This window comes from Zalophus californianus, chromosome 11, assembly GCF_009762305.2.
Source record: "Zalophus californianus isolate mZalCal1 chromosome 11, mZalCal1.pri.v2, whole genome shotgun sequence".
NCBI lineage: Eukaryota > Metazoa > Chordata > Mammalia > Carnivora > Otariidae > Zalophus > Zalophus californianus.
In genome coordinates, this window is record NC_045605.1 from 102,931,726 (window position 1) to 102,957,951 (window position 26,226).

Here is a 26,226-nt window from a genome sequence, read left to right on the forward strand (position 1 = left end):
AGGTGAGTTGATTGTGGGGCGGGCATGGGGCAGAGGAAGTGGCTGTTTCCTCCATGGGCAGGAGCTTCCGAGAGGGAGCCAGCAGAACGCCTCGAGGCCCTCTGAGTAAGGCAGATCAGCCCCCAGGGAAGCGGCCTTCTCCCCGACCTCAAGCACGGGGGCGCTCGGGGCTGGGGGATCCGTAGGGCACTAGGACCCGGCGGGGCGGAGGGGCAGCCCGTGTGCCGCGCTCGCTCCCTCCCACCCTCCTGCTCCAGCTCCCGCTCCATTGTCTGGGAGCTGCGGCCGCGGACAGGCGGCCGGGCGCGCGGCGGCGGGGACCCAGCCGGGCGCGGGCGCGGGCGCGGGAGATGCCGGGCGGGCGGGGACCACCTGAGCCGCCCGCCTAGTCCCCGCCCTCCGCGGGAAAGATGTGCGGCGGGATGGCGGGGCGCGCAGCAGCGGTTCCCCGGGGGCCCTGCGGCCCCTGGCTCTGCCTCCTGGTGGCCCTGGCCCTGGACGTCGTGAGAGGTCAGCGGGAGGGGAGGGGATGGGCGGGGCGAGGGGCGGCTGGGGCCCGGCCCGGCAGGAGGGATGCGGCGAGCCGGGAGCTGCGGGTTCCCGGACTGAGCCCGGAGCGGGGTCGGCCCGCAGCGCGCCCTGAGGGCTGGAGGTCTCACCCCTCGGATCTTCCCTCCAGCCGCGCTCCTCTGTTGCTTCCCTCACTTCCAGAACCCGGCAACTCTTCTGATCCAGGACCAGCCGGGTCCCGGGCCCTCCCCTCCAGCCCCCGCACCTTCCGAGAGCTCCCCCTCCCGCCCGGGCATTTAACCCGTCTGCCCCTGGCCCAGGCACACCAACTCCCTAAACTGCGGTCCACAGAGCTGCACCCAAGTGGCTCCTAGCCTCCCCCCCCCCCCACCCCGCCCAACAACGACTCACCCACCATCGACCCAGCCTCCACGGGCATGGGAAGCAGCCCCTTTGCCTGGGACCTGCGAGGTGTGCAGCGCCCCCCCCCCCCCCCCGCCCCGCCCCGAGGAGCAATCTGACCTTGGAGTCTCCGGGAATTGCCCCATCCGCGCCTTCCTGAATTCTATGGGGATCCCCATCACTGGAGGAAGGGGGAGCGATTCCTCTGTGCCCAGGGTGGGGGTGAGACTTGGCAGGGCTGTGGCTATTAGGTGGATGACCCCACAGTACGGGGCGGGGAGGAGGGATGCGGGGGGGGGGGGGCGTGGCGGATAGTGAGGCATTCTCTAGCCCCCTCACCCTCACCGTGAGAGCTGAGCTCTGGGTGCTGGGAGTCCGTGGGAGTCAGGCCACAGAGCATCTTGTAATTATCCAGGCAGTAGAACGGGAGGAGGACCGGAGGTCAGGGGCTGCCCCCAGGAAGCCATAGTCACTCACCTGTTACACTTGGGGGCAGGATGTGTGGAGCGTCTCAGACACAAGTTCCTTGGTGGGAGGGTCTTGAAGGAGGTTGAAACCATCGAGTCCCCCAGCCCAAGATGGGGCAGAGAGGGAGCGGGTTCTAGGGCTGCTTTCAGCCACCTGCTCCCCTCCCTGGGGGACCAGCAGGAGCCCTAATAACCTCTTATACAGAGAGATGAAGGAAGCTTTGTCACATCCATTATTCAGCAGCAATAACCCCTCCTCCAGACGGCTCACTGCACTTTACAAAGCCCTCCCCTGTTCACAGTTGTCACTAAATGCTCATTCTACAGGTGAGGACTCAGGCTCCAAGATGTTAAATGACTGACCCGAGCTTTATTGAGGCAGAATTAAGACGTAAACGCAGTCCTCCAGGTTCCCAGAACATCCTCTCCAGGGACAGCTGCCCAGCTTGGGGGATCCAGGAATGAGTAGAACAAGTCCCCCTGTCGATAGACAGGAAGACAACCAATTCAGATGAGGCAACGAGGGGGCTGGTGGGAGGGCAGGCAATCAAGAAGGGCTTCATTAAGGAAAGTCCCTTAAGGACTTTAAGGGCCAGAGAGATCCACAGTCTAGGGAGTGAGACTGGAAGTGCTCACCCTTGCACACAGCGTAAGGAGAGGCAGGGTATCCCTCTGGGTGTGATGCCTGAGCACTGACTCCCAGCTTCACCACTCTCCAGCTGTGGGACCCCAGGCAAGTCCCTTAACCTCAGCCTCATCTTTCACATCCATAAAATGGAATTAATAGCAATAGAACCTAGTTTTCAGAGTTATTATACAAATTGAAGAGTTAATATATGTAAAACATCTCAAATAGTCGTCTGCATATGGTGTTCGAAAGTGTATTATTACTAGGGCTAACTAATAGTTGGTACAAACCGAGTATGGTCTTAGGGGTCCTTTGCCCTTCTACTCATTGAATATATTGGCTCTCTCCCCAAGCTCATGGTACACCCCCCCCCCAGCCCCAATCCCAATCCCACTTTTGCAGTCCGGTACCCAGTTGGGACAGGGAAGAAGGGAGCAAGCTTAGGAAACCAGTGCAGGGTTGCCATGGTGATGACGGAAGAGGAGGGAGGGTGGGTGCCCCAGCAAGTCTGGCCAAGGCCCCGGGGACAGAGAAAGGGTCTCTCTTCTACAAAGCTCACCTCATTGCCATCTTACTGCACAGACCCTGTCTGGGGAGAACTGTGCCCACAGATGCCTTGATACCAGAGGTGAGTAGGTAGAGGGCAGGAATGGGGAGGAGATGTTGAGAAGGTTCTCCTCAAGGGAGGAAGGCCTGAGTCTATGGAAGGTAGGAGAAGGAAGGGTTTGGAAGCTGGCATCCAGTCTGGGATGTACATTCAAATCCTGGTCCCACCACATGCTACCTCCTGTTTCCCCATCTGTGAAATGGGACAACTTCCCCTACATCCTAGGGGGATGGGACATTTCTAACCTTTTCTTCCTCCGCTGCCCACCACCACTGTGCCCCAGGCTGGAGCTCAGTTCAGCCCCAGCCAGCTCTGGAGCTGTCATCATCTCTACCCCTTCTCCTTCTTCAGTGGGCTGTGACCAGGACCCCCTGGACCCCGTCTACCTGCCCGCAGCCCTGGAGCTCCTTGACGCCCCTGAGCACTTCCGTGTGCAGCAAGTGGGCCGTTATCCCCCGGCCAACTCCTCTCTGGGCTCCCGATCTGAGACCTTTCTGCTCCTGCAGCCGTGGCCCAGGGCCCAGCCACTTCTCCGGGCCTCCTACCCACCCTTTGCCACTCAGCAGGTAAGGAGAGGGCACCAGGGACTGACTCCCAGGCTCACAAGACGCAGAGCTGAGGTCTGCTTGTGCATAGCTCAAGGGTCTTCCCCAGCCCCAGCTGTGCTCCACATTTTCCAGAGGGGGAAACTGCGGCCTGTAAATGCTCTGTCCTGCCACACCAGGCCTGGAAGCCTGGTGTCCCATCTTTCCGGATCTTGCTTCCCTGCACCCCCTGCTTTGTTGAGCACCCCCATTCTCCCTCCAGGTGGTCCCGCCACGGGTCACTGAGCCCCACCAGCGGCCAGTGCCCTGGGATGTGCGGGCTGTGTCTGTGGAAGGGGCCGTAACGCCAGCGGAGCCCCATGCCCGAGTCCTCTTCCACCTCAAAGGGCAAGATTGGCCGCCAGGGCCTGGCAGCCTGCCCTGCGCCCGGCTCCATGCCACACACCCTGCAGGCACTGCTCACCGAGCCTGCCGCTTCCAGGTGAGTGGGCGGGCCCTACCTAGGCCGGCCCTACCTGCTGTGCCAGCCAGAGGGTAGTCCTGGGTAGGGAAGAAAGGGCTTACCACTTCTGGGTGGTTTGGGAGTCCCAGACAAACTGACTCCATTCCTGTCCTGCTAGCTTTCATAGGGACCTTTTAAAGGGTTATTTAGGGCACCTGAAGGAAGTCAGTCCATTGTATATGACTTTGGGCAAGTAACTTAATTTTTGTGGGGCTCACCTTCCCCATCTATAAAATGGAGTAGTAATAATTCCTACCACATATGGAGCTGGGATAAAGAACAAATGAAATGAATGCAATAGCTTTTAGCACGATGCCGATGCCTGGCCCAGAGTAATCACTCAGCAAGTATCTGCATTATTGTTAGTATTACTTTTATAATTGCAACTTACACTGTTTTGGAGTCAAGCTGGGGAGAGGTATTTTGCGGGCTTTGGGATTCTTCGAAGCCTGAGGTACAGTCAGGGTGGTCCTGGGGCATTATTAGGGGGAGGCATTGGGATTGGCTCTCTTTGGAATGAGACTGTTCGCCCAAGTCGAAGTGTGGCCTTAGGACAAGTTCGGAGACCCAGCCCCAGTCACGTCACTCATTGACTGTTGTCACCTGGAACATGTCTCTGGCCCGTGCTGGTCCTTCCTTTCACGGACCCCTCCAGCTCTGCGTTTCCTGCTGTGCGTGCTGGCACCCCCTTCCCGGCCGGGCCAACCGTGGCCATTGTGTGTTTGCAGCCCTCCCTAGGTGCCTGTGTGGTGGAGCTGGAGTTTCCCTCGCACTGGTTCTCCCAGGGCTCCACCACGCGGGCCGAGCTGGCCTACACGCTGGAGCCCACAGCTGAGGGCCCTGGGGGCTGTGGCCCTGGCAGGGAGGAGGACCCCAGGGAACAGGCCCTTCCGGTGGGTGGTGTGGAGCTGCGCCCAGCGGACCCCCCGCAGTACCAGGAGGTGCCCCTGGACGAGGCTGTGACCCTGCGGGTGCCTGACGTGCCCGTGAGGCCCGGCCAGCTCTTCAGTGCCACCCTCCTGCTTCGGCACAACTTCACAGCCAGTGTCCTGACCCTGCGGTGAGTGCTGGGCTCCTGGGGAGGTGGAGGGGGCGGGTTGGAGACAGGAACCTCTGCAGGAAGACTGGGCAGGTGCCTTCTCCTTTTGGGGTGCCTTACTGGCATCCCTGATCGCTGCAAACACGGGCCCACCACACTCCCTCCAGGCCAGGCAAGACCCGGCCATGGGCACAGTCGTGAACGTGGAGTCAGAAGCAGGAAGCTCCCCTTCCCCTGGCACCACCCTGAGGCTCCTTGTCCAGTGGGGCTAACATTGCCTGCTTCCCAGGGCAGCTGTGAGGCTCCAGGGAGGGAAAATAGGAGAGGACCTGGAAACTGGAAAGTGCCGCGCCTGGGGGTGGTTAATGCTCTGATATCCCAGGACAGGTGTTCGCTCCAGTCGTGTTATCTGCATGTTCTGCCTGCCTCCTTGCTGCATGCCCCTCACTTTTGGACAGAGCCGCTCCTCCCCACAGGAAGGCCCTCCTTTTTGTGTCCCTCTCTGCAGGAAGTTCTCCCAAAGTAGCCCCCATCTCAATTCCACTGACAAGGATTTGCAGAGTATGAGTGCCCCCTCCCGTGGGTGGGTTTGTGTGTGTCCTGTCCCTGTGTGTTTCTCAGGGGCCTGTCACGTTCCCCTGTCTCTCACACCCTCCTGTGCCCACTCGCACACTCGTTAGATCTTTCCCAGACACTTAAAACATGCCCAGCCCTGTGTCTCCACTCTGGAGCTAGAGGAGCAAGGCCGTGTCCCCACCTGGTGCTAAGGGGCCCCGGCGGTAGGGAAAGGAGCTGTGTGGCCTGCACTGGATCATGTGCTCTGGGAGGTATGAGGTGTGGCGGGGGCTTGGGTGAGGGCAGGAGGAAGGGGAAAATTAATCCTGCCACAGGAAAAGCTTTCTAAAGGAAACAGTATTTGAGTTGCTGGAGGCTTGAAGAAGGAGCAGACGAAAAAAGGAGGGGCAGGCCGGGCTGAAGGCACAGCCTGAGCAAAGACTCAGAGGCATAAAAATGAGCTGGGGCGGGGGGCCGGGGGGGCGGAGAACTTTCGGCGTAACTGAAGCAGAATGACAGAGGGATGTCACAGCCAAAGATGAAACTAGACCAGATCCTGGAGGGCTTTGATGCCGGGATTAGACTTGACCCTGTGGGCAGTGGGTCTTTGAGTCGGGGAGAGCTGTGTGTGGCCTGATGTGCACTGAGATGGGGTCCTTCTGGACCAGAGGATGGTGAGCAGAAGATTCAGACCGGAGTCGGGGAGGCCAGACAGGAGGCTGATGCCTTTCGCCCCTTGTGTCTCTCCTCATTCTAGTTCAGCACCCACCTTGACACACTGGGCCTATGTCCTCTCCCCAGGATCAAGGTGAAGAAGGGGCTGCACGTGACCGCTGCCCGCCCGGCCCAGCCGAGCCTCTGGACTGCCAAGGTGGACCGCTTCAAGGGCTCCAAGCACCACACAACCCTCATCACCTGTCACCGTGCCGGGCCCTCAGGGCCAGACTCCAGGTGGGCAACTCCCTCCCCAGGGGGCGGAGGAAGGCGTGAGCAGATTATTTCTGGGGCCCGAGGGAAGGGGGCTGCCAGGCTGCTCCCATGTTCCCACGTGAGCAGGCACAGAACACTCCTTCAAGGAAGCTGCACAAAGCAGATAGTGATTCATTCAGCTACTATTTATCCATCCCCAGGTACAGCGAGTGTCTGTGATCTCATTCCAGCTGATACCAACCTATCCTGGCTACTCAGTGACAGCCCTCACAGCCACCACCCTGCCTCCCTCAACCACCAAATGGGTCCCTTTTTCTGGACCATTCATATTTCAGAAACAGCTCAGCTGTGGTTAACCTTCATGAACTCTCATTCATGCTCTGAACCTGGGCCAAGGCCATGAGCGTTGTAGCTCCAGTTTGAATCCTGGTTCTGACACCTTTGGATGGATAACCATGGGCAAGCCGGTTAACCTCCCGTGATACCCCCCGCCCCCAACCAGAGCCTCAGTTTCCTTACCTGTAGAGTGGGGATAATAATACACCCCTTAGGGTCCATGAAAATAAAATACTGTAGAGCAAGCAGCCAGCCAGTGCTTGATCAGAGGAACCCGTGAGAGTTATGATTCAGGGGGTAGAGTGCCAGTCCTGGGGATTTGAAGGAGGAAGCTCCTGGGTAGAAATTGACCCTAGCTGCTTTATGCCCTCCCTGCACCACCCCCCCATGGCTATGGAAGGCAGAAGTCTGAGTGGAGGGGGACTAGGGAGTCAGGAGGGCAAGCAGGCTTTCCAGGGGGGTGGGAGAGTGGCTACATGGATCTTCTAAAGGCCAAGGGTGTATAAGAGCTGGGGCTCTGGGCCGGGATGCTTGAGTTTAATCCCAGCCCTGCCACTTTTCACTCTGACTTTGGGCCGGTTATATGACTTCTTTTTTTGTTTGTTTGTTTTGTTTTGTTTTTAAAGATTTTATTTATTTATTTTGACAGAGAGAGACAGCGAGAGAGGGAACACAAGCAGGGGGAGTGGGAGAGGGAGAAGCAGGCCTCCCGCCGAGCAGGGAGCCTGATGCGGGGCTCGATCCTAGGAGCCTGGGATCATGACCCGAGCCGAAGGCAGACGCTTAACAACTGAGCCACCCAGGCGCCCCTGAGCCGGTTATATGACTTCTGTCCCTCGTTTTCTCCCCTGCAAATTGGGGGTTATCAGAGGACCCAGCTCACGAATCTAGGAAGTGCTGACAACAGCGCCTGGCCACTAGCAAGCACTCAGTCTCTCTCTCTCTCTCTCTCTCTCTCTCTCTCTCTCTCTCTCTCTCTCTCTCTCCCCTGGCCAGCAGCCCCCTCGAACAATCCGAGTTCCTGTGGGTGGACTTTTTGGTGGAGAATGGCACGAGTGGGGGCGTGGCAGTCACTCGCCCTGTCACATGGCAGCTGGAGTACGTGGGCCAGGCCCCCGAAGCAGAGAAGGACAAAATGGTGTGGGAGATCCTGGTGTCGGAGCGGGACGTAAGAGCCCTTGTCCCACTGGCCAAGGTAAGGAGTCCCCACCTGTGCCCGGCCAGGCCCAGGGCCAAGTGAGGCGAAGAGCTGGGGGCTGAGCCCCTCCTGGACCTCCCCCCGCCCCCCAGGCCGAGGAGCTGGTGAACACGGCGCTGTTGACTGGAGAGGCACGGCGTGTGCCCGTGCGCCTGGTCACCGTGGACAGCGGGGGGGCTCTGGTGGAGGTGACAGAGCATATCGGCTGTGAGTCGGCCAACACACAGGTCCTGCAGGTGAGTGGCATGTGCCAACCCCATGTGAGTATGCGCTCGTGGGCACAGTGATGCACAGACACCCTCCCCACTTGGGTCCCCAAGAGAACAGCTTCTTCTTCATACCAGAAACCTCGTGGGGGGCACCACAGATTCAACTTTGTTTCCATCACCTCTCTCCCCAGTCAGGTGGGAGCTATGTCACCCCAGCAGCCACAGCTTAGGCGTTTCCACTTTCATCACTGTATTGACAAATGAACCGATGTGGGAGAGTTAAGAGCACATACTTCGGGGGCACGTGACTGGCTCAGTCAGTAGGCCATGTGACTCTTGATCTCAGGGTACTGAGTTCAAGCCGCACATTGGACATAGAGTTAGAGCCTATTTAAAAAAAAAAGAGAGAAAGAGTATGTATGTTGGGACCCACAAATTTTGGTTTGAAACCCATCTTTGGGGGCACCTGAGTGGCTCAGTTAGTTAAGTGTCTGCCTTCGGCTCAGGTCATGATCCCAGGGTCCTGGGATCGAGCCCCGCAGCGGGCTCCCTGCTTCTCCCTCTCCCTCTGCTGCTCCCCCTGTGCTTATGCACGCTCTCTCTCTCTCTCTGTCAAATAAATAAATCTTAAAAAAAAAATCTTTGTTATCAATTAGCTGTGTGATCGTGGACAAGTCTCTTCACCTCTCTGAGCCTTGGTTTTCTAAGCTTTAAAATGGGAATATGTAAAATGGGAATATATTGTAAGAATTAAAAGCATCCAGGGGTGCCTGGGTGGCTCAGTTGGTTAAGCATCCGCCTCTTGATTTCGGCTCATGTCATGACCTCAGGGTTGCAAGATCGAGCCCCATGTCCGGCTCCTCGCCGGACATGGAGCCTGCTTAAGATTCTCCCTCTCCGTCTGCCCCTCCCCCACTTCCTCCCGCTCTTAAAAAAAAAAAAAGAATTAAAAGCATCCTAGACACTATACCAGCAGAGAGCAGGGGCTGAAGCAATGGCAGCTTTTAATACAATGTAATACTTAGAGGATGCTAAAAATGATAATTATTAGAGCCTTGTAATGATCCATGAGATTAGGGGGAAAAAAAGGGGGCAAGGTAACTTTCTCCATTTTGAAGTTCTAAGAGGGGAAGCCCAGAGCTTGCATTTCCTAAATCCTGGCTGCCTGACTGGAAGAGGTGTCTTTTCACTTATGATGGCACTTTGCCCCTGTGTGAGTGGTTCCCTCCTGAGGGCTCTCGGGTGGGTAGGTCTGTCTTGCCTCTGCCCACCTTCCTGTAGTTGGTGGCCAGGTGGCTCCAGCACAAAAGTCAGAGGCCAGCACTAATGAGCCAAATGTGTGGGTTCGAACTCTCCACTACCAGGAGAAAGATTTTGTTTTTATGCAAATAGTTTCCCCAGCTGAGCCCCAGGTGAACTTGGGGAATGGCTGGTTCCTCTAGAATGGATCTCGGATGCATAGTGAGGCCCTTTTTTTTTTTTTTTTTAAGATTTTATTTATTTGAGAGAGAGCAGGAGCAGGGGAGAGGGGCAAAGGGAGAGGGAGAAGCAGGCTCCCCACTGAGCAGGGAACCATGCGGGGCTGACCTGAGCCAAAGGCAGACGCTTAACCGACTGAGCCACCCAGGCACCCCTTGGTGAAATCTTCATACTCTTAAGACATGCCAGTAAAATGCAGAATGAATTTCAGCTCTGCCCCATATGGCGGGGGCTCAGGGCAGCCCTCTCTGCCTTGAGCTCCACAGCTGTCTTCCAAGGCTTAGCCCAGCTCCTACCTCCCATAGGTGTCGGAGACCTGTGATGCTGTGTTTGTGTCTGGCAAGGAGAGCCGGGGCGCCCGCGGGGTGAGGGTGGACTTCTGGTGGCGCCGGCTGAGGACCTCGCTGCGGCTGACAGTGTGGGCCCCGCTGCTGCCCCTGCGCATCGAGCTGACCGACACCACCCTGGAGCAGGTCCGAGGTTGGAGGGTCCCCGGCCCAGCTGAAGGGTGAGTGGGGGCTTTGGCGAAGTCGCTCTGGGACCCGAGAGATGGCGCAGGGAACACAGCCCTGGGCTCAAGCTGGGGTCTAAAAACTGCCCCGTTGCTTCCGTCCCTCCTGCCCACCTGCCTGTCACCACCCAGCCTCTGGCCACTTTATTTGTGATCGCAGACCTCCACACTCTCTCTCCCCCTCCCATGCCACACTTCTCCGAAGTACAGATCACTTTCTAATTACTGGACCGCCTGATTCATCTTGTTTGTGGTCTGCCCACCGCCTTCACTCTCCTCCCTGAGACTTCAAGACCTTGAAGGCGAGGGGTTTTGTCTATTCTGTTCACTGCTGCGTCCTCAAAACCTAAGATGGCACCTAGCTCAGTAAATATCGAGAGGGTCCCACCAGAGCCCAAGGGTGAGGTGGCCTCAGGAATCTGAGCCAGGCCCCCCGGACACTGAGCATCTCAAGGTCTCCCCCCTCGGAGAGGTCTCCCCGCCTCCCCAAGAGCCAAGAATTCAGATTAAGAGCAAGAGGAGGGCGAGAGCGGCTTGATGGACAGGCATAGGCACCAATTAGGAACGGCGGCGCCGCGCCCAGCACGCAGAGGGGCAGCTGTGTGCAGTCTGAGGAATGCGCGTCCCTTAGGAGCTGGGGTGGGGGTGGGGGAGGTGGGAGTCTCCAGGGGGCGGGGCCCTCAGCAGCTGGGGGCGGAGCCCGAGCTGACGCCCCGCCCCCGGGCCTGTCCGTCCTGCCCCACCCCCACCTCCCCAGAGTGCCCGAACCCGAGGCTGCTGCGGTGGCGGAGGAGGCCGAACGGCGCGCCCGGGGCTGCCGCCTGCAGTACCAGCGGGCTGGCGTGCGCTTCCTTGTCCCCTTCGCGGCCCACCCGCTGGACGGTGGCCGCCGCCTCACCCACCTGCTTGGCCCCGACTGGCTGCTGGACGTGTCCCACCTCGTGGCGCCGCACGCACGTGTGCAGGACCCGCGCGTAGCCTCGTTGGAGGGCGGCCGCATCCTGGTGGGCCGGGAGCCTGGCGTCACCTCCATCGAGGTGAGCAGACCCTCATGAGAAGGGCATAGGTGGCCCCCAGAATGTTCATGGGCAGGTATGAAGAGTGTCAAAACGGGCCCAGGGTGTACCTGGGCAGGTATGAGCCCAGCGGGATTGGGGGTTGAGTGAGAATAGGATGGGGGACACCCTCAAAGCATGAAGGGCTGGGGTTGGGTATGTGGGGACGACGCCTTGAAGAAGGAGGGAACTGTTCCCTAGGCATGGGGGTCCCGGTATGTATAGGTCGTATGGAGTGGAAAGGGTGGGGAAAAGCAGTGTGTGCCGATGATGGGGCTCAGACAGGAGAGGCTCTCTGCGTACTTGCCCCCCAACAACTTGCAGCTCCCTCTCACCCTCAGGTGCGTTCCCCACTGTCTGACTCCATTCTGGGGGAGCAGGCATTGGCCGTGACGGATGACAAGGTCTCGGTGCTGGAGCTGCGGGTGCAGCCGGTGATGGGCATCTCACTGGCCCTGAGCCGGGGCACTGCCCACCCCGGGGAGGTCACAGCCACATGCTGGGCACAGTCAGCCTTTCCCGCCCCAAAGCAGGTGACAGCCAGGGGTTCAGGGGGATGAGCTCAACATTGCCAGGTGGGGGCTAATGACAGGGGGATGGGAGGCACCTGGACCCCTCACCTTAGGGTTTCCAGAATGAGGACTGACTACCCTGTGAGGTAGTGAGCTCTCTGCGGCTGGAGGTGATCAAGCAGTGGCTGGCTGGAGTGTGGCAGTGGGAGGTTGGTTAGATGGCTCTGAGGACCCTCCCGATGACTCAGACCCCAGGGCTGAGTGGCAGACAGGTGATTGACGCATGTCCCCTCTCTCCCTGTGTTTTGTCCATCTGCCCATGTCTGTTTTCTCTCTGATCTCTCCTCCTTCGTTCCGTGTGGCCTGTCTCTGTGGGAGTGGTCTCTGTGTGCATGCGTGCGTGCCCTCGCATGTCTCTGCCTGTGTCCGTGTGCCCCACAGGAGGTGGCCCTCTCCCTCTGGCTGTCCTTCTCTGACCACACCCTGGCCCCCGCTGAGCTCTACGACCACCATGACCTGGGACTATCTGTCTCAGCCGAGGAGCCCGGTGCCGTCTTGCCAGCCGAGGAGCGGGGCGCCCAGCTCGGGGTGGTGGTGAGTGGGGCGGGTGCCGAGGGGCTGCCCCTGCATGTGGCTCTGCACCCGCCCGAGCCCTGCCGCCGGGGGCGCCACCGTGTGCCCCTGGCCTCTGGCACCGCCTGGCTAGGGCTGCCCCCTGCTTCCACCCCGGCCCCTGCCCTCCCATCCAGCCCTGCCCGGAGCTCACCGGCCACGGAGGCCAGCGTGGGTGGTAAACGATGGGGGGCAGGTGGTGTTGGGGGCAGCGGGGGTGTGAGGGCCAAGTTTGAGCGGGCAGAGGAGGAGGCTGGGAAAGGGGCAGAGGCTGGAGAGGAGGAGGAGGAGGAGGAGGAAGAAGAGGAGGAGATGGTCCCCGCCCCTCAGCGGGTCACCGACCTAGAGCTGGGCATGTATGCTCTGCTGGGCATCTTCTGTCTGGCCATCTTCATCTTCTTGGTCAATGGTGTGGTCTTCGTGCTGCGCTACCAGCGCAAGGAGCCTCCCGACAGTGCCACCGACCCTGCCTCCCCCCAGCCCCACAACTGGGTCTGGCTGGGCACTGACCAGGAGGAACTGAGCCGCCAGCTGGACCGGCAGTCCCCCGGCCTGCCCAAGGGGGAGGGGGGCTGCCCCTGCGAGACTGGGGGCGGAGGGGAGGCCTTGACCGTGGCCCAGGCTCCTGCTGGGGGCACCACCGGCTCCTCGACCACCCTGGCCCGGAAGGAAGCCGGGGGGCGGCGGAAGCGGGTAGAGTTTGTGACGTTTGCGCCAGCCCCCCCAGCCCAGCTGTCTGAGGAGCCCGTAGGGGCCCCCGCTGTGCAGTCCATCCTGGTGGCGGGGGAGGAGGACATCCGCTGGGTATGTGAGGACATGGGACTGAAAGACCCCGAGGAGCTGCGCAGTTACATGGAGAGGATCCGGGGCAGCTCCTGACACCTCCCCAGCCCGCCTGGCCCGGCACTGCCGGCCGCCAGCCCGGGCAGCCTCCTGCTCACCCTCCGGTGCTTGCGCATCCAAGTCCCCTGCTTGGCCTCTCAAAAGGATGCCCACCCAGGCCCCCTCTGCCCTGCCCGCCCCCATATCATGGACCATGCTCATGAGGAAGGGCTTACGCCCCTTATTTATGAGAACCATTTCATCCTAACGTTGGGTACAGAATAAACTCGAGGAACCCTCACTGGGATGGCGGCTGTCTGTGTCCTGGGGAGAGAAGCGCGGGGGGGGGGGGGGGCAGGGGGCAGCTGGGGGGAGGGTGTTCAGCCCCTGTCCCTGCTGGGACAGCTCTGGGAGGTTGGGCCCTGAGCTACCCTCTCATAGCGGCCAGCGATCCAGATAAACAGGAGGGCCGTGGCGGCCTGAATGCAGGCCAGCAGGAAGAAGTAGAGGTCCATCCGGCAATTGTTGATGTTCCCTGGGGAAAGGAGGGGTTGGCATGAGAGTCGGGCAGGGTGCCCCCGAGACTGGCAGCTGAAGCCGCGTGGGCAGTGGGTGGGCAGACAGCCCTCTCGGCACCTGGCAGTCGCCAGGGTTTCCCGTGCTGCCGGCAAGTCCCTGTGGGCTAGTCTTTCAGGGGTTTAAAACACAAAGACCCCAGAGAAAGGTGACCCTTCAGCCAGAATGACAGACTTCCAGAAGCAGGAAGGAGACTTGGAGGTCTGCCAAGTGCACAGATTCCTTTTTGACAGTTAGGGAAACTGAGGCCCAAAGCGGGGAGGCCACATTGTGGGCGACTGGCCAAGTTCGGGCTGGAACCCAGTTCTCCTGAGTCCAGCCTGCCATTTCACTCTGCCTGGGGTCAAAGCACTTAGTGGTTGCCACCGCCTTTCCAAGCCTCCCACCACCCATGTCCCAGTCCCAGGAAGGGCCCCACACTCACCAAAGTCCTTGGGGCAGTAGAGCCAGCCCCCGGGCAGGGACAGGAGTGCCACGAGGCTGGAGCCCAACAGCGAGCCCACTCCCGACAGGCAGAAGAAGATGCCCATGATGGCACCCTGCATGGAGCGCGGAGCCTCGGAGTACGCAAACTCCAGGCCTGCGGAGGGAGGGGGAGGCCCAAGCAGACGGGGGAGAAGGGATGAGGCCCACCCAGCCTCCATCCTGGCCTCCCCTGCATGACTGCCCACCACGTGGCTAGGACGACACCCATGCCCCCGAGACCCCTTGCTCTGCCCTGCTCATCTATTCCCCTGCTTGAACACCTCCACCTGGATGCCCCCATATTGCTCTGTCTCCCCTCCTCCTCCTGGTACTATCCATTTCAGGGATAGTACCTCTCTCTGCCCTACCCTCTCTGCCCACCTTCAACATCATCACCAAATCCTCTTGATTTAGCCTCAGAAATCTCATGTCTGCCGTCTTCTCTGTTCCCTCTGCCCTGGGCCAAAGGGTGGCCCTGGTCTTTTAGTGCCCAGCCCCTGCAAATGCCTCTTAAACCACCCCCCTGCTTCCGGTCGTCCTCCTCACACAGCTAGATGGGTCTGTCTAAAAAAATCTCTAATGGGATCCTTTCCTGCCAAAATCCCCATGGTGGTTGGGGGGTGGGGGGCGGGGGGCACTGTTGCCCGCAGGAGAGACTTCAACATCCATCCAGGTTTGGCCCCGTACCTCCCCAGCCTTCCACACACTCCCTACAAAGCTTAGCTCTCCACGTCCGCTGTTCCCTGCCCAGGACATCCTGCTACCTGCTGAGTTCTGCCTTCTCTGCCCACCTGCCCCTTCCCCACCTCGTCCCAGGGGCTTTCCCTACACCCTAGAGTCACCGCTACAGCCCTCCCCTGGGTTTGCTGTCTGCGTGACTGTCCCGCCAGCTCTGAGTGAGTCCCACCAGAACCTAGCCCCGGGCCTGCGGCTGAGTCGCTGCTGCTTGGCTGAATGAAGAGCCCACCCCCACCCCACAGCTCTGGCTCACAGCCCGGCGGGGGACACAAACGTACTGCATTCTTACAATACAGCGACCCGGGGGGCCGCGAATGGAGATGAGCGAAAGGAGGTTAGAAGGACTCCCTCTGCCCAGGGGCCTCGGAGAGGGCTTCCTGGAGGAGCTGACATTTAGGCTCAGCAGTGAAAGGAAAAGGAGTTCACTTTGAATCTGAGGCACAGGGAACAGCAACCACGCAGACACGGGGGATGAAGAACAGGGCACCAGGGACAATGTGGGAAGTCGACTGGTAGGGAGTGTCTTAACCACCTGCAAATCTCCAGGGCCTATCACAGTGCCTGGCACAAAGCAGGTGCTAACAAGTCTCCACTGGGTGAACGCGGCCCCACTCAGAAAACCTGGCCTTCCTCCACAGGAAGCTGTGCCCGTGAGACCTCTGACTTCGAGGCAGCACCAGGCAGAGCCCATCACTGGTGCGAGGGCAGGGGAGGGGTCCAAGGTACCTGGGATACTGGCAAAAATCTCACTGATCCCGATGAGCAGGTACTGAGGGATCTGCCACCAGATGGACAGTGGAGCTGCATAGTACACATCCTTCCCGATCTGCTGGGACACCGTCTGGTTGCGATGGATGTACTGTAAGCGCTCCATCTCCAGGCCTCCTGGTGGGGGACAGAGGGGGACTATAAATAGCCAGGCCCACCATCCGCAGCTTAGCCCAAGGCAGAGCTTGGCACGTGGAGGGTATTCCCTAGGTAGCCAGTGACAGAGCAGCAAGAAAGGAGAAGGACACGGGCCTGGGGGCATGGTGGAGGCCCAAGATCTGAGTTTCAACTCTGTGACTTCTGCCTTGGCTTCCAGGAAGCTCAGAATGAGGTTTTGCACTCATGAACAGGAACAGCTTGCATTAATTGAGAGCCTGTTATGTGCTGGGCATTTAATATGCATTCTTGTAAATGAAGAACGACAAATTTAGGTTAAGCAACCAGCCCAGGGTCACCCAAGCTGATGGACATAGTTGGGGCTGGATGTGAGCCCCTGTGGGTCTGATTTCACAACTGACCCTATTTCCCTAATATCACGAGACTTCTCTACTGCAGCATCCAGAAGGGTTTCTAACCTGGTTTTCAAGCTTACTTTTATCTCCTTCCCCTTCGTTGCTTAGAAGACACTGGATGTGGTGGGAGGTGACGCAGGTTCCAATCCTGAGCCCTGGCACTGGTTAGCTGTCTGACCTTGAGCAAATCACTTAACCTCTGAGACCCAGTGCTCTTATGCAAGAAGTAGGAATAAAAATCCCAGAATTGTTGTGGGGATGAACTAGGATAAAATGCATTAGAGCGTGGAGCTGAAAAAGAGCCCAGTTTGGTTTTTGTCCTTGCAACACAATACTGGTTTTTGAGCTTTGAGTTTCCTGGGTCCTCCTCGTGATCCAGGCACAGTGCTGGGCGTCTCACAGACCTCACCTTTTTTAATCCTCACAACACTCCTGCTAGACCACATTCATAAGGGCAGAACTCGGGCCCTGCACAGGGGCTAAATGAATTACTATCCCCATTGCAAAGTCGGGGCTCAAAAACGCTAAGTCACTTCGGGATCATTAAGTTACCAAGTGAAAGGGATGGAGGTTTGTGCAGTAGCACGAAAGGCCTCTTTACCAGAGCCCCTTTGTCATAAATGGCTTCAAATCCTCTTGAACTAGAAGGAAGAGAATAAATGATAAACTCTTATTAAAAAAAAAAGTGGCTGAGTGTCTGAAAAATTCTTCAGCACATTGATTGGGTGCCCATGTGCATTATTCGTAGCAGTGAATGAAAAAGAAAAAAAAAAAAACAACCTGCCTTCAGGGAGCTTACATCCCACAGGGGAAAATCTTTTTCCCTCTGTGGGCCTGAGTTCCCTCGTCTGTCAAGACAAGGGAAGGCGGGGCTAGAGGAGGAGGGTCCCCTTCAGCTCACAGTCCCTGGGAAGCCAAGATGGATGCCCATGGTGGGAGGGTGTACGTGGCCCAGGCCCACAGTTCCAGCATCAGCCCGAAGTGGAGCCAGCCTCCCTTCCCGAGTCCTTCCACTCGGGCCCACACACCTGCCACAAGGACGGAGGCAAAGCCGAAGAACATCCCCAGGGCCATCTTCTGCAAGACCGAGGGAAGCAGCTTGCACCGCTGCAGTAAAGGGTCGAGCAAGTGGTCCTTCACAGGCACCAGGATCAGCACCACCACGACGTTGGCCAGGAGGAGCCAGGCTTCCGGGATCTGGGCAAGAGGGGGCCAAGCCAGGCAGGCTAGCAGAGCAGAAGGCGCTCTGGGCGGGAGCTGGGGCTGCTGGCCTCCAGACTGTCCCTGGTGACCCAGGGTAAGCTCTTTCCCCTCTCTGGAATGCACCTTCCTCAGCAGGGTGAGTCGGGGACGGGATTAAATCAGAGATGGCAAATTGGTTCCTCTGGCTTCTGTCAATGGATGGTGGCTGCCTGGAACATTCTCGGGCTCAGGATGAAAACATGTCAAGATGGATTAGTGATGTCTGTCCTGGGCAAGGAATGCAGGTATAGAGGCAAATGTCATTTCTCTGCCAGCTCTGAGGATCTTTGATGTTATGAGTCTGAAATGCCAAGGACCTGGCATTTGGAAAGTTCTGGTGAAAGACAGACATCTGGGCATCCAGGGGTCCCAGAGAGTGAAGGAAGTCAGGGTAGAATTGAGGGACCCGAGTGCACCTTGCAGGCCCTGAGGCCTGCCTCAGAACAGCAGTGCGTGGGAGCGAAGCTGGCCTGAATTCTTGGGCTGGGGCACAAGTGTATCCATCTTCCTGGGGCTTTTCGTGTTCCCTGAGGAACCCCTACGCCTGGGCATGGAAACCCCTTCATTTCCTTCTGTTTGCAGAGGAGGCTCCCAGCACCGCCTGCAGTGGAGGCTGAACGCACGCCTGGTCTCTTACCTTGTAGCTGCTGCGCTGGGCTCTCAGAGCCATGGAGCTATTGGCAGCGTCGTCTGGGAAAATGTTCGGGATGCGGAGATGAAGACCCTGCAGGACATAGGTGGACTGCATCTGCCAAGAGAGATGGAGCCGTGGCTGGAACAGAGCTGGCCACCTCACCTCCAGCCCAGGAGACCGCCAGCTCCTAGATGGGCGTTCTTCGGAAGGAGCACAGGATAGCTGGGCAGCTGTCCTCTCTGGGATGTGACCCCCCACACACACTCTCCTTCCTCCTCAGGAGCCAGGCTCGGTCGGGGAGCTTCCTTCACCCTGCTCCCAGGCCTGTGAGCTCTGTGTGCAGCCTGACCCCAGAGCCCAGGCACAGCTGATCTGACTCACATTTGGTGTCTCCAGGGTCTGGCACAGAGGAGGCGTGAAGAAATGTTTGTTGACATGGGGAAGATAATGACATGGCTGTCCCCACAGAGAGCTCTCACTCGACACTGAGGCCAAGCTGCATCCCACGGGCTGACACAGCATAGGCCCTGCGTAGGCACCAGCCCACCAGAATGGCTCTGGGCAGAGCTGAAGGGGCAGGCTCCAGGGGACCCACTGCCACACCAGGTATCACCCCTTCAGTTGCTCTATAAGGCAGGGGGATCCTGGAGAATCCCCCAGGAGGGTCTGGGGTCGGGGAGGACACTCGGGTTGCTCAGGACAACAGCTATGGACCAGCTGGTGTATAAGAATGTCAGTACTCTGAGAATCGGCTGTGGACACACACACACACCCTCCCCATGTCCCTGTCCCCTTGCTTCTGTGTCACCACCAAGTAGCAGGCTGGCCCTGCATAACCCCCAACTCCTATAAACGTAAAACAAGCTTCCTAGGAAGGGGGTATGGAAGGCAAAGATCTTGTCATCTGGGGGTTAGAAGTTGGGGTTAGGCAGCTGCCAACCCTACACACGCACACACACACACACACACGCACACACACACACACACGCACACACACGCACACACACGACCAACGTTCCCCGCAGGAGGTGGTGGGAAACAACGGGTCTCAGACCTGGCTGAGTACCAGTCTCCCCTCAGAAGTTTATCACTCTAGAGGCCCCCCCCCCCAGCAATTCTTTCAGTAGTCTGGGGTGGGACATGGAATCAGTTTTAAAAGCTCTGCAGGCGGTTCTGAGACACAGCCCGGGTGGGGGATCACCACTGTGAAGTATCTGATGCGCTGAGCTTGCCCCTAACTGGCTGTGGGGCATTGGGCAACTCTGGGCCTCAGTTGCCACGTCAACGAATCTGACTGTTCTAGAGCTCTTGAGAGCCTCCAAGCCACCCGTCTTACACATGAGGCCCAGACAGACGGGGTGACATTTGAGGCACTGGGCCTCAGACCCGTCTCCAGAGTTCCTCATGCTATTCATTATCGGGATGGCTTTGTGCCAGGCCCCACGTAGCCCCAAGTCACACTGTGAACCCCTGCCTCCCTTTCCACATGCTCTGGGCTTCTACGGTGAGAGCTGAGGCCCGTCAGCGGACCGGGGAGCCCATGCCCCCGGAGTGAAAGGGCCAGGTGCTCACCTGGAAATACACCATCCAGTAGGGCACCAGAGTCACCATGACGGGCAAGATCTTCACCAGCACCTGGAAGTTGGCCATGTCCTCTTGTGGGGAAGGGCCAGGCTGGGGAGACCTCTGGTCGGGCAGCGGTTGGGTGCCTTGAGGGTCTCTGTGGGGCCAAGGGGGGACGGCAGATAAAATAGCAGCCCCACAGCCATCATTATCCCCTAATTTAATCTTGCTTCCCTATCACCAGTGACTTAAGCCATCACCTCCGAAATCACTCATCTCCTCCCTCCACCATGAGCATCACCTTCTCCATCACCACCACCATCATCATCATCATCATCATCATCATCACCACCCTCGCCATCATTGTTGTTAGTGAGGCGATCGCCCCCCAAAGCCAGCCTCCCGCCGACTGTTCATTACACACCTTGTCACTGCCCTCACTGTCCCCTCCTTTCTCACACAGGTGGCTGATCAAGACCCCTCCCACCCCGGAGCTGAGGCCCAGTGGTCTGGGGAAAAGTAGACCAGGGCCTGTGGCGAGCGGAGTGTTGGGGGATTTTTGGCCTCACAGCATCAGCATGCTGTGGGAAGCAGGGAAGTCCCAGTCCAAGCCTGACTCAGAGAGAGAGGTCGGCCCGGGTCTGATATATGCCAGAGCTCCCCCACTTGCTGTCTCCAAGTCCATCCTCTTCAACAGGGCAACATTATAGTCCTCTCCCTACCCGACGGACGAAGAGGGAGACAGCCAAGAGGTAGGGGTGCAGGGGAAATGATCAGGAAACAGGATAGATCAACCACTGCTGTGACCTTCCCCTTTACCCTTTGTCCTGACAGGTTTCTAATCTCTTCTTGCTCTAGAGCCTTGCTTCAACCTTTGAGATGGCGAAAGGGGTAACATCAGTGCGGTCCTTTCCAAAGATGGGCCGCCATCAGCTTCTCCCCTCCCAGGGTGTGATGCCACTCCTCCACCCATGGGCGATTCACCCCCTACCCTGGAATCCGGGCCAGCCTTGTGGCTGACCCACAGAATGAGCAGAAGTGATGGCTCTGGGACTTCAAGACCCGTAAAGGACTGATCGCTTCTGCCTCCTTCCCTTTGGAACCTTCACTCTTAGAAAGCTCCCTCCTCTTGCAACCCAGACACCTTGCCGCGAGGAGCCCCAGCCACAGGCGTGAGGCCACATGACGGGAGGGGGACCTGACGGGGACTGCCAGCCACATAAGTGAGCCATCTTGGATGTTCTAACCCCTTCAGGTCCCCGGATGACTGCGGTCCCCTCCCCCCTCCCAGTGACATCACAAGAAGGAGAAGAACTGCCCGGCTGAGCCCAGCCACCCACAGAACTGTGACAGGTAAGAAAACATGGTTGCTTAAGCCATTGAGTTCCAGGACAGTTTGTCGGGCTGCACACGATCGTTAAAACAAAACCCCACAGCAATGCACCAGCTTGGACAAACATGTCCTGCCCCTCTTCCATCTAGAGCCTACTGACAGGATCTGTAACTGGCTCCAAGGTCCAGACACAGGTTTGCTTAGTATAAGTCGTCAATTAACTTCAGGAAGGACAGGGGCCATAGGAAGCCGGTGTGTATGTGTGTGTGTGAAGCTGTTCAGAACCTTCCGCCCTGGGATGCAGGCTAATGGAGGGGGGGCAAGTTTGGCTGATTTCTTAGACTTTCTTTTTTTTCTTTTTTAAAGATTTTGTTTATTTATTCGAGACAGAGAGTGAGAGAGGGCGAGAGCATAGGCAGGGGGGAGGGGCAGAGGGAGAGGGAGAAGCAGACTCCCCGCTGAGCAGGGAACCCCACGAGGGGCTCGATCCCAGGACCCCGAGATCACGACCTGGGCCGAAGGCAGATGCTTAACCGACTGAGCCACCCAGGCGCCCTCTTAGACTTTCTCATACTTAATACCATCGTGGTGTTGGATTATTTATATTATATCCCAAGAGCCTTCACTGGTACCATTGTCTCCATCATCAACCCTACTGCCTTTGTCAGTCACCACCGACTTATCCTCACTGCGGCTGCTAATGGAACACCTCCACCTCGACCGTCACTGTCAAGACCACGAACAGCCTCCCACTTTCTACAGTTAGTCCACCAGCAGTATCACCACCACCACCACCTTGACCTCCGTCACCAACCTCAGTCACAGCGGTCTGCTGTGGCCCCGGCACAGCAGATCGTCATAAAGGGCTACCACGGGAGCTGACCCAGAATGTTCTTCCACCTGCACAGTGCCTCCCCAGGAGAAGCACGGCACGCCTCCAGGCTCCGTGGCCCTCTTCCCCGAGAACCCCCTTCTTACCTGGCAGAGTGTCGGTGCCACAGCCGGGGACAGCAGTTTTGGAGAGCGAGTTTAAGCATGGAGGACACTTGGCTGCCTGTGGGGGGCTTGGTGACGAAGATGGGGGTGGCAAAGAGGAAGATGAAGAAGGCCAGGCCCATGCAGCCCACGGTGATGCTATAGCCCAGCAGGAAGTCGATGTTCTGTTGGATAAAGGCCACCACCAGCAGTGACAGCACGGCACCCACGTTGATACTCCAATAAAGCCAGTTGAAGAAGCGACGGCTGGCATGGCGGCCAAGATCCATCACCTGCGGGGCAGGGGTGAGAGTAAGGGAGGTCCGGGGGCACGCTGCCACGATGTCCCTGCACCTCTTTTCCCACAGAGGCACTTCCTGGGTCAGCACTTTCCTAGTCCCTGATCACTAAATAGATACTCAGTACATATTGGTTGATTGAATGAATAAACCTTTCCCTTGGGAGTCACTTGTTAATGATCAGGACAGTTTGGCAGAGCTGTTTTTTCATGCCCATGGCACACAGTGCTTTTTTATTTTCACCAAAGAGTGCATACAACAGATGTCTCTGATGCCACTTTGTTCATTTCTGGTTGATTTATTCATTTGTCTTTGACTGAACAACCTGTAGTATGTATCAACTTTATAATCAGAAGAAAGCCAATAAAGATCAGGTCTGTTTCACATTATTAAATATGATGTATGTATATTACTGAAAGAACAGTTGAAAGTCTAATTGAGAATTTCCTCTGCAATTTGGAGATGCAGAGTTTTCTACTGTGGCCCATTGGCCCATCCCTTCCTCTCCTCTTGCTCCCTCTGTTATATGCCCAGTCAAATAAGGTTGGCATATCAGGGAAAGCAGGGGTGGTCTCCGACACAGCCCCAAGAGCGGGTTCTGGCCTGATGAACCCCCCCCCCCCAGCAAGGGCAGAAAGACTGAAAATCTTTACCCAGGATTTGGATCAATCTGCAACAGTCAGGCCCCAGGCCCCCTTCCAGTCTGCTGGCTCGGGTCAGCTGCACTGGCTGATCCCACCTCTCCCAGACCCTGGTCCCAGATTCTGACTCAGCAGGTCTGGGGCAGGGCCCAGGCATCTGCATTTCTAAAAAGCAGTAAAGACTAGAGGTCAATTTTCAAGGTGATTCTGTATGCTGTTACACCCCGTCACCCTTTCAACAAACCAACGCATCTCAAAATCCACTGTTCTCCTTTTTGTCAAGCTTTGTGTTCTGTAATTGCATTGGGGAAAAGATAAGTATTTATTTTTCCTTTTCCAAAGTAAAATTATAGTCTATACGGATGCATGCCCTTAGAGATTCTGAGGGGTCCTCTAGGCATTGCAGGGGGAGGACCACGTCCACATGATGAGAATGTTTGCTGTAGACTTTCAAGCAGAAAATTGAATAAGTCCCATTATGTGCAGGCACTTCCATTTATTAATTGGATGTAAATGAATATGACAATTGCAACTCTAAGGGGAAGGCCAGACAGCCCATTCAGGATATAAATGAGCTCTCCCAAAATGAGCACTTTGTCAAGAATGATGGATGGCCCTTTTTGAAATCAGCAAGTGTGTTAAAAACCCGGCTCCTGGGTATGGCTGTCTGCCAGATGGTGCCAACCCTTCTCACCCACACACCCTCCATCTGACTGCCCCCCTGAATTCTGCAGCAGCCCCTCACTGCTTTGGTGTACCTGCTCCTGTTACCCCCATCCACTCTCCACTGTAGCCAGAGACGTTTTTTTAAAGAACTCAAATCCACTGATGTCCACCCCTGCCTGAAATCATTTCAGGGTTTCCAACCTGTCCAGTGGGTCAGGTTCAGACCCCCTAGGGCAGTCTAGGGCACCTGGAGGTGTAGTGGATGTCAATGAAAGAGTAGAATGAAGGGAAGAAGAGAGATTCCTATTGGCAGATGTTGGGGGTCTCCTAGTCCGAAGGAAGGTCAGCAGTAGCTGAGGAATGGACAGGCCTCCCTGGGGGCACGGAGTCCGCCATCATCAAAGGAACCCAAACAGGCTGGATGAGTCAGTCCTTGGTAAGGACGCTGGAAACCGCGTAGGATGCTGAACTGTGGGTGGCAGCTGGATGCAATGATTCTTTGAAAATGTTCCCTTTATGATGGTGAATACGTACAATTAAAGAACATTTGAAGAACAGAGGCGAAAGGGAGAAGTACAGTAAGTCCTGTGATCTGATCGCACTGTTGTTACAGCCTTTTCCGGTTTCTCCTTTTAGCTGACTCCTAGTCTTTTCATAGGGCTGTAATCGTATTCTGTACTCATTCTGCCTCGCTTTTGCTCACTAACACCACATGTGGTTGCTTTAATCCTATTACATATTACTTAAACTTATTGTCTAATAGCCCACTGAGTAAAGCTACCAAAATATAGCCATATCATTAGGCCTTCACTCATTCATTCGGTAAACATTCATTGAATTTCTCCTGTGTGCCACGCCCACCGTCCAAAAGCATACAGAGAAAGGCTCAGAAGTTGAGATATTTGCCCACGAGCTCCTGGCAGGTGAGTGGCAGAGCTGGGATCTGAACAAGTCTGCGGGACCCCCACCTCTGGCACTGCTGGTTAAGAAGGGGCTTACTCCTTCCCTAGCCCCCAGATCCCAGCGCACATAAAGCTGGGGCTCGTGGTGGGGCCTGAAGTCCAGCTACCCTTCCTACTTCTTGACCTGCTCTCTCTCTGACCTTGGACAGGTTGATTCATATCCTGAAACCTCAGTGTCCTCGTCTGTAAAGTGGACATAATAATACCACCTACCTCCTGGGTAGTTAAGAGGATGAAAGGAGTGAAAACATTGAAAGCAGCGCAGAGTCCAAGAAAACCAGCTACGGTTATTACCATGGTGGCCATCGGTATTGTTGTTTGAGTTAGCGCCCCCTCTTCTTTCCAGTAAAGAAACCGGGAGCAGCGAGGGGAAGTGGTTTGTCTGAGGTCGCTCCTGGGTCTCGGCCTCAGCCCCCACGAGCCTCGCTGGCCCTGCGAACCTCCCCGGGGCCTCGCTGGGCGCGGGGCGGCCCGCCTGCCACTCACCTGGTCCGCCCCGAAGGAGGTGAGGTTGCTCCTGACGGAGCTGGCGGCCAGGGCGAGCAGCAGCAGCCCGGAGTAGAGGGTGGGCGCGCAGTACGGGGTGGGCGACACGCGCGTGCAGCCGGTCGACGGGCAGGCGGGCCCCAGCGGCGACGCGGGCACCTCCCCGCAGAAGGAGCGGCGGCCGTCCCTGAAGGCGGTGGCGGGCAGCAGGCTGGAGGCGACCAGGTAGAGCAGCAGGCTGAGCGCGACGGCGCGGTAGCGGCCCAGGTACGCGTCGGCCAGCCAGCCGCCCACGGGCGCCAGCAGGTAGGAGGCGCCCAGGAAGACGAGCGCAGCGCGGGACGCCTGCTCGCCGTCCCACTGGAAGCTGGCGCTGTTGAGGTAGAGCACCAGGTTGGCCGAGACGCCGAAGAAGGCGGCGCGCTCCAGCGTCTCCACCAGCAGCACGGCGGCCGCCGCCGTCCGCCGCCACCGTCGGGGCGCCCGCGGCCTGGGCGCCAGCAGCGGCCGGCGCTCCTCCCCGGCGCCCGGCGCGGGCATCGTCCGCCTGCCGCCCTGCCCTGCGGCCCCGCGCGCTCAAACGGGCCGCCCTCCTTTCTTACCCTTTGCGGCTCCCCCGCCCCCCCACCCCGCCTTCCTGTCTCCTCTGCCTGTCTTTCTCCCCCCCACACTCCCACCCTGGCCCCAGGGGCTACCCAATCTCTACCCCCGCCCTGTCCCTAACCCTCAACTCTGTCCTCTCTCCTTCATCCACCCCTGACTCTTCCGGTCCCCACTCTTTCTCCCCCTCCCCTCAACCCCACTGCCCCCGCTGTCGACCCTTCTTCGCCCCGTTTCTCTGCCCCTCCCCCTCCTTTCCTGTTGATCTCCCCGGTTGGTGGCCCCGGCTTGCTAAAGTGTCGTCCCTCCCACCTGGGACACCTGGCGTACACTCTGGGGAGGGGGCCCTCCCACAGGGCTCGCTCTGCCCCCACCGGTCTGGCTGTCTGCTCCACCGCCTCCTTGCCCACCCCCCACGGCCTCCCCTGCCTTCCCTCCTCCCCTCCTCCCCGGGCCCCTGTGGCTCTCCCGTCCCGCTCGCCCTCGGTCCTGCTTTCTGCTTCTTGAGAAATTCTGGGCTCTCTTCGCTTCCCCTTTCTGTGGCAGGGCTGCGTCACATGGTGTTCTGGGGAGTTTAGGAGAAATGAAAGCCTGGGTCGCAGGGTCTCTGCCTGCTCAGTTTTCTAAAAACTTCCCTCCCTGCCTACTCTTCCTCCCCCCACCTCTGGAGCCTGGAGTAATAGTTTCCATCTTTTGCTTTCACTTCTTCCCTAGATCCCACTTGGGCTGCATCCTCTTCCAATCACAATCCAAAGCGACAGGGACAGAACTGGAAATGCCATTTGCATCTTTTGGTTCCCCCCTCCCGGTCCCTGGGCACTTTACAGATGCGGCGGCTGAGGCCCAG

At 57.9% G+C, this 26,226-nt stretch overlaps 2 protein-coding genes across 4 annotated transcripts; one reads left to right on the forward strand and one right to left on the reverse strand.

The window, feature by feature from the left end:
• Nucleotides 1-284: 284 nt before the first annotated feature.
• On the forward strand, nt 285-13,217 carry TMEM132A (transmembrane protein 132A). 2 transcript variants are annotated; one of them, XM_027579885.1, is made up of 11 exons: nt 285-510; nt 2,966-3,180; nt 3,422-3,640; nt 4,390-4,721; nt 6,057-6,206; nt 7,518-7,716; nt 7,812-7,955; nt 9,713-9,915; nt 10,676-10,955; nt 11,315-11,506; nt 11,927-13,217. In XM_027579885.1, exons 1-11 carry the CDS (start codon nt 411-413, stop codon nt 12,974-12,976), a joined length of 3,084 nt encoding a protein of 1,027 aa, XP_027435686.1. In that variant the 5' UTR covers nt 285-410; the 3' UTR covers nt 12,977-13,217. The 2 variants fall into 2 exon arrangements, with proteins under 2 accessions (XP_027435686.1, XP_027435687.1); XM_027579886.1 differs by having other exon boundaries at nt 7,521-7,716.
• SLC15A3 (solute carrier family 15 member 3) lies at nt 13,144-25,917 on the reverse strand. 2 transcript variants are annotated; one of them, XM_027579887.2, is made up of 8 exons: nt 24,780-25,906; nt 21,729-22,018; nt 19,427-19,574; nt 17,858-17,968; nt 17,007-17,175; nt 15,425-15,583; nt 13,920-14,075; nt 13,271-13,454 (listed from the first exon to the last, which is right to left on the reverse strand). In XM_027579887.2, the coding sequence occupies exons 1-8, from the start codon at nt 25,317-25,319 to the stop codon at nt 13,300-13,302; spliced, it is 1,728 nt and encodes a 575-aa protein (XP_027435688.1). In that variant the 5' UTR covers nt 25,320-25,906; the 3' UTR covers nt 13,271-13,299. The 2 variants fall into 2 exon arrangements, with proteins under 2 accessions (XP_027435689.1, XP_027435688.1); XM_027579888.2 differs by lacking the exon at nt 17,007-17,175 and having other exon boundaries at nt 13,144-13,454; nt 24,780-25,917.
• Nucleotides 25,918-26,226: the final 309 nt, after the last annotated feature.

Bases quoted from the DNA above. Each gene is read 5' to 3' on its own strand.
- TMEM132A (XM_027579885.1), top strand. From the start codon at position 411: ATGTGCGGCGGGATGGCGGGGCGCGCAGCAGCGGTTCCCCGGGGGCCC. The intron at 6,207-7,517 runs GTGGGCAACTCC...TCCCCTGGCCAG, and splicing joins CCCTCAGGGCCAGACTCCAG to CAGCCCCCTCGAACAATCCG. The intron at 10,956-11,314 runs GTGAGCAGACCC...TCTCACCCTCAG, and splicing joins CTGGCGTCACCTCCATCGAG to GTGCGTTCCCCACTGTCTGA.
- SLC15A3 (XM_027579887.2), bottom strand. From the start codon at position 25,319: ATGCCCGCGCCGGGCGCCGGGGAGGAGCGCCGGCCGCTGCTGGCGCCC. The intron at 17,969-19,426 runs GTGAGCACCTGG...CTCTCTTGGCAG, and splicing joins ACTGGATGGTGTATTTCCAG to ATGCAGTCCACCTATGTCCT. The intron at 14,076-15,424 runs GTACCTTGGACC...CTCCCTCCGCAG, and splicing joins GATTTTTGCCAGTATCCCAG to GCCTGGAGTTTGCGTACTCC.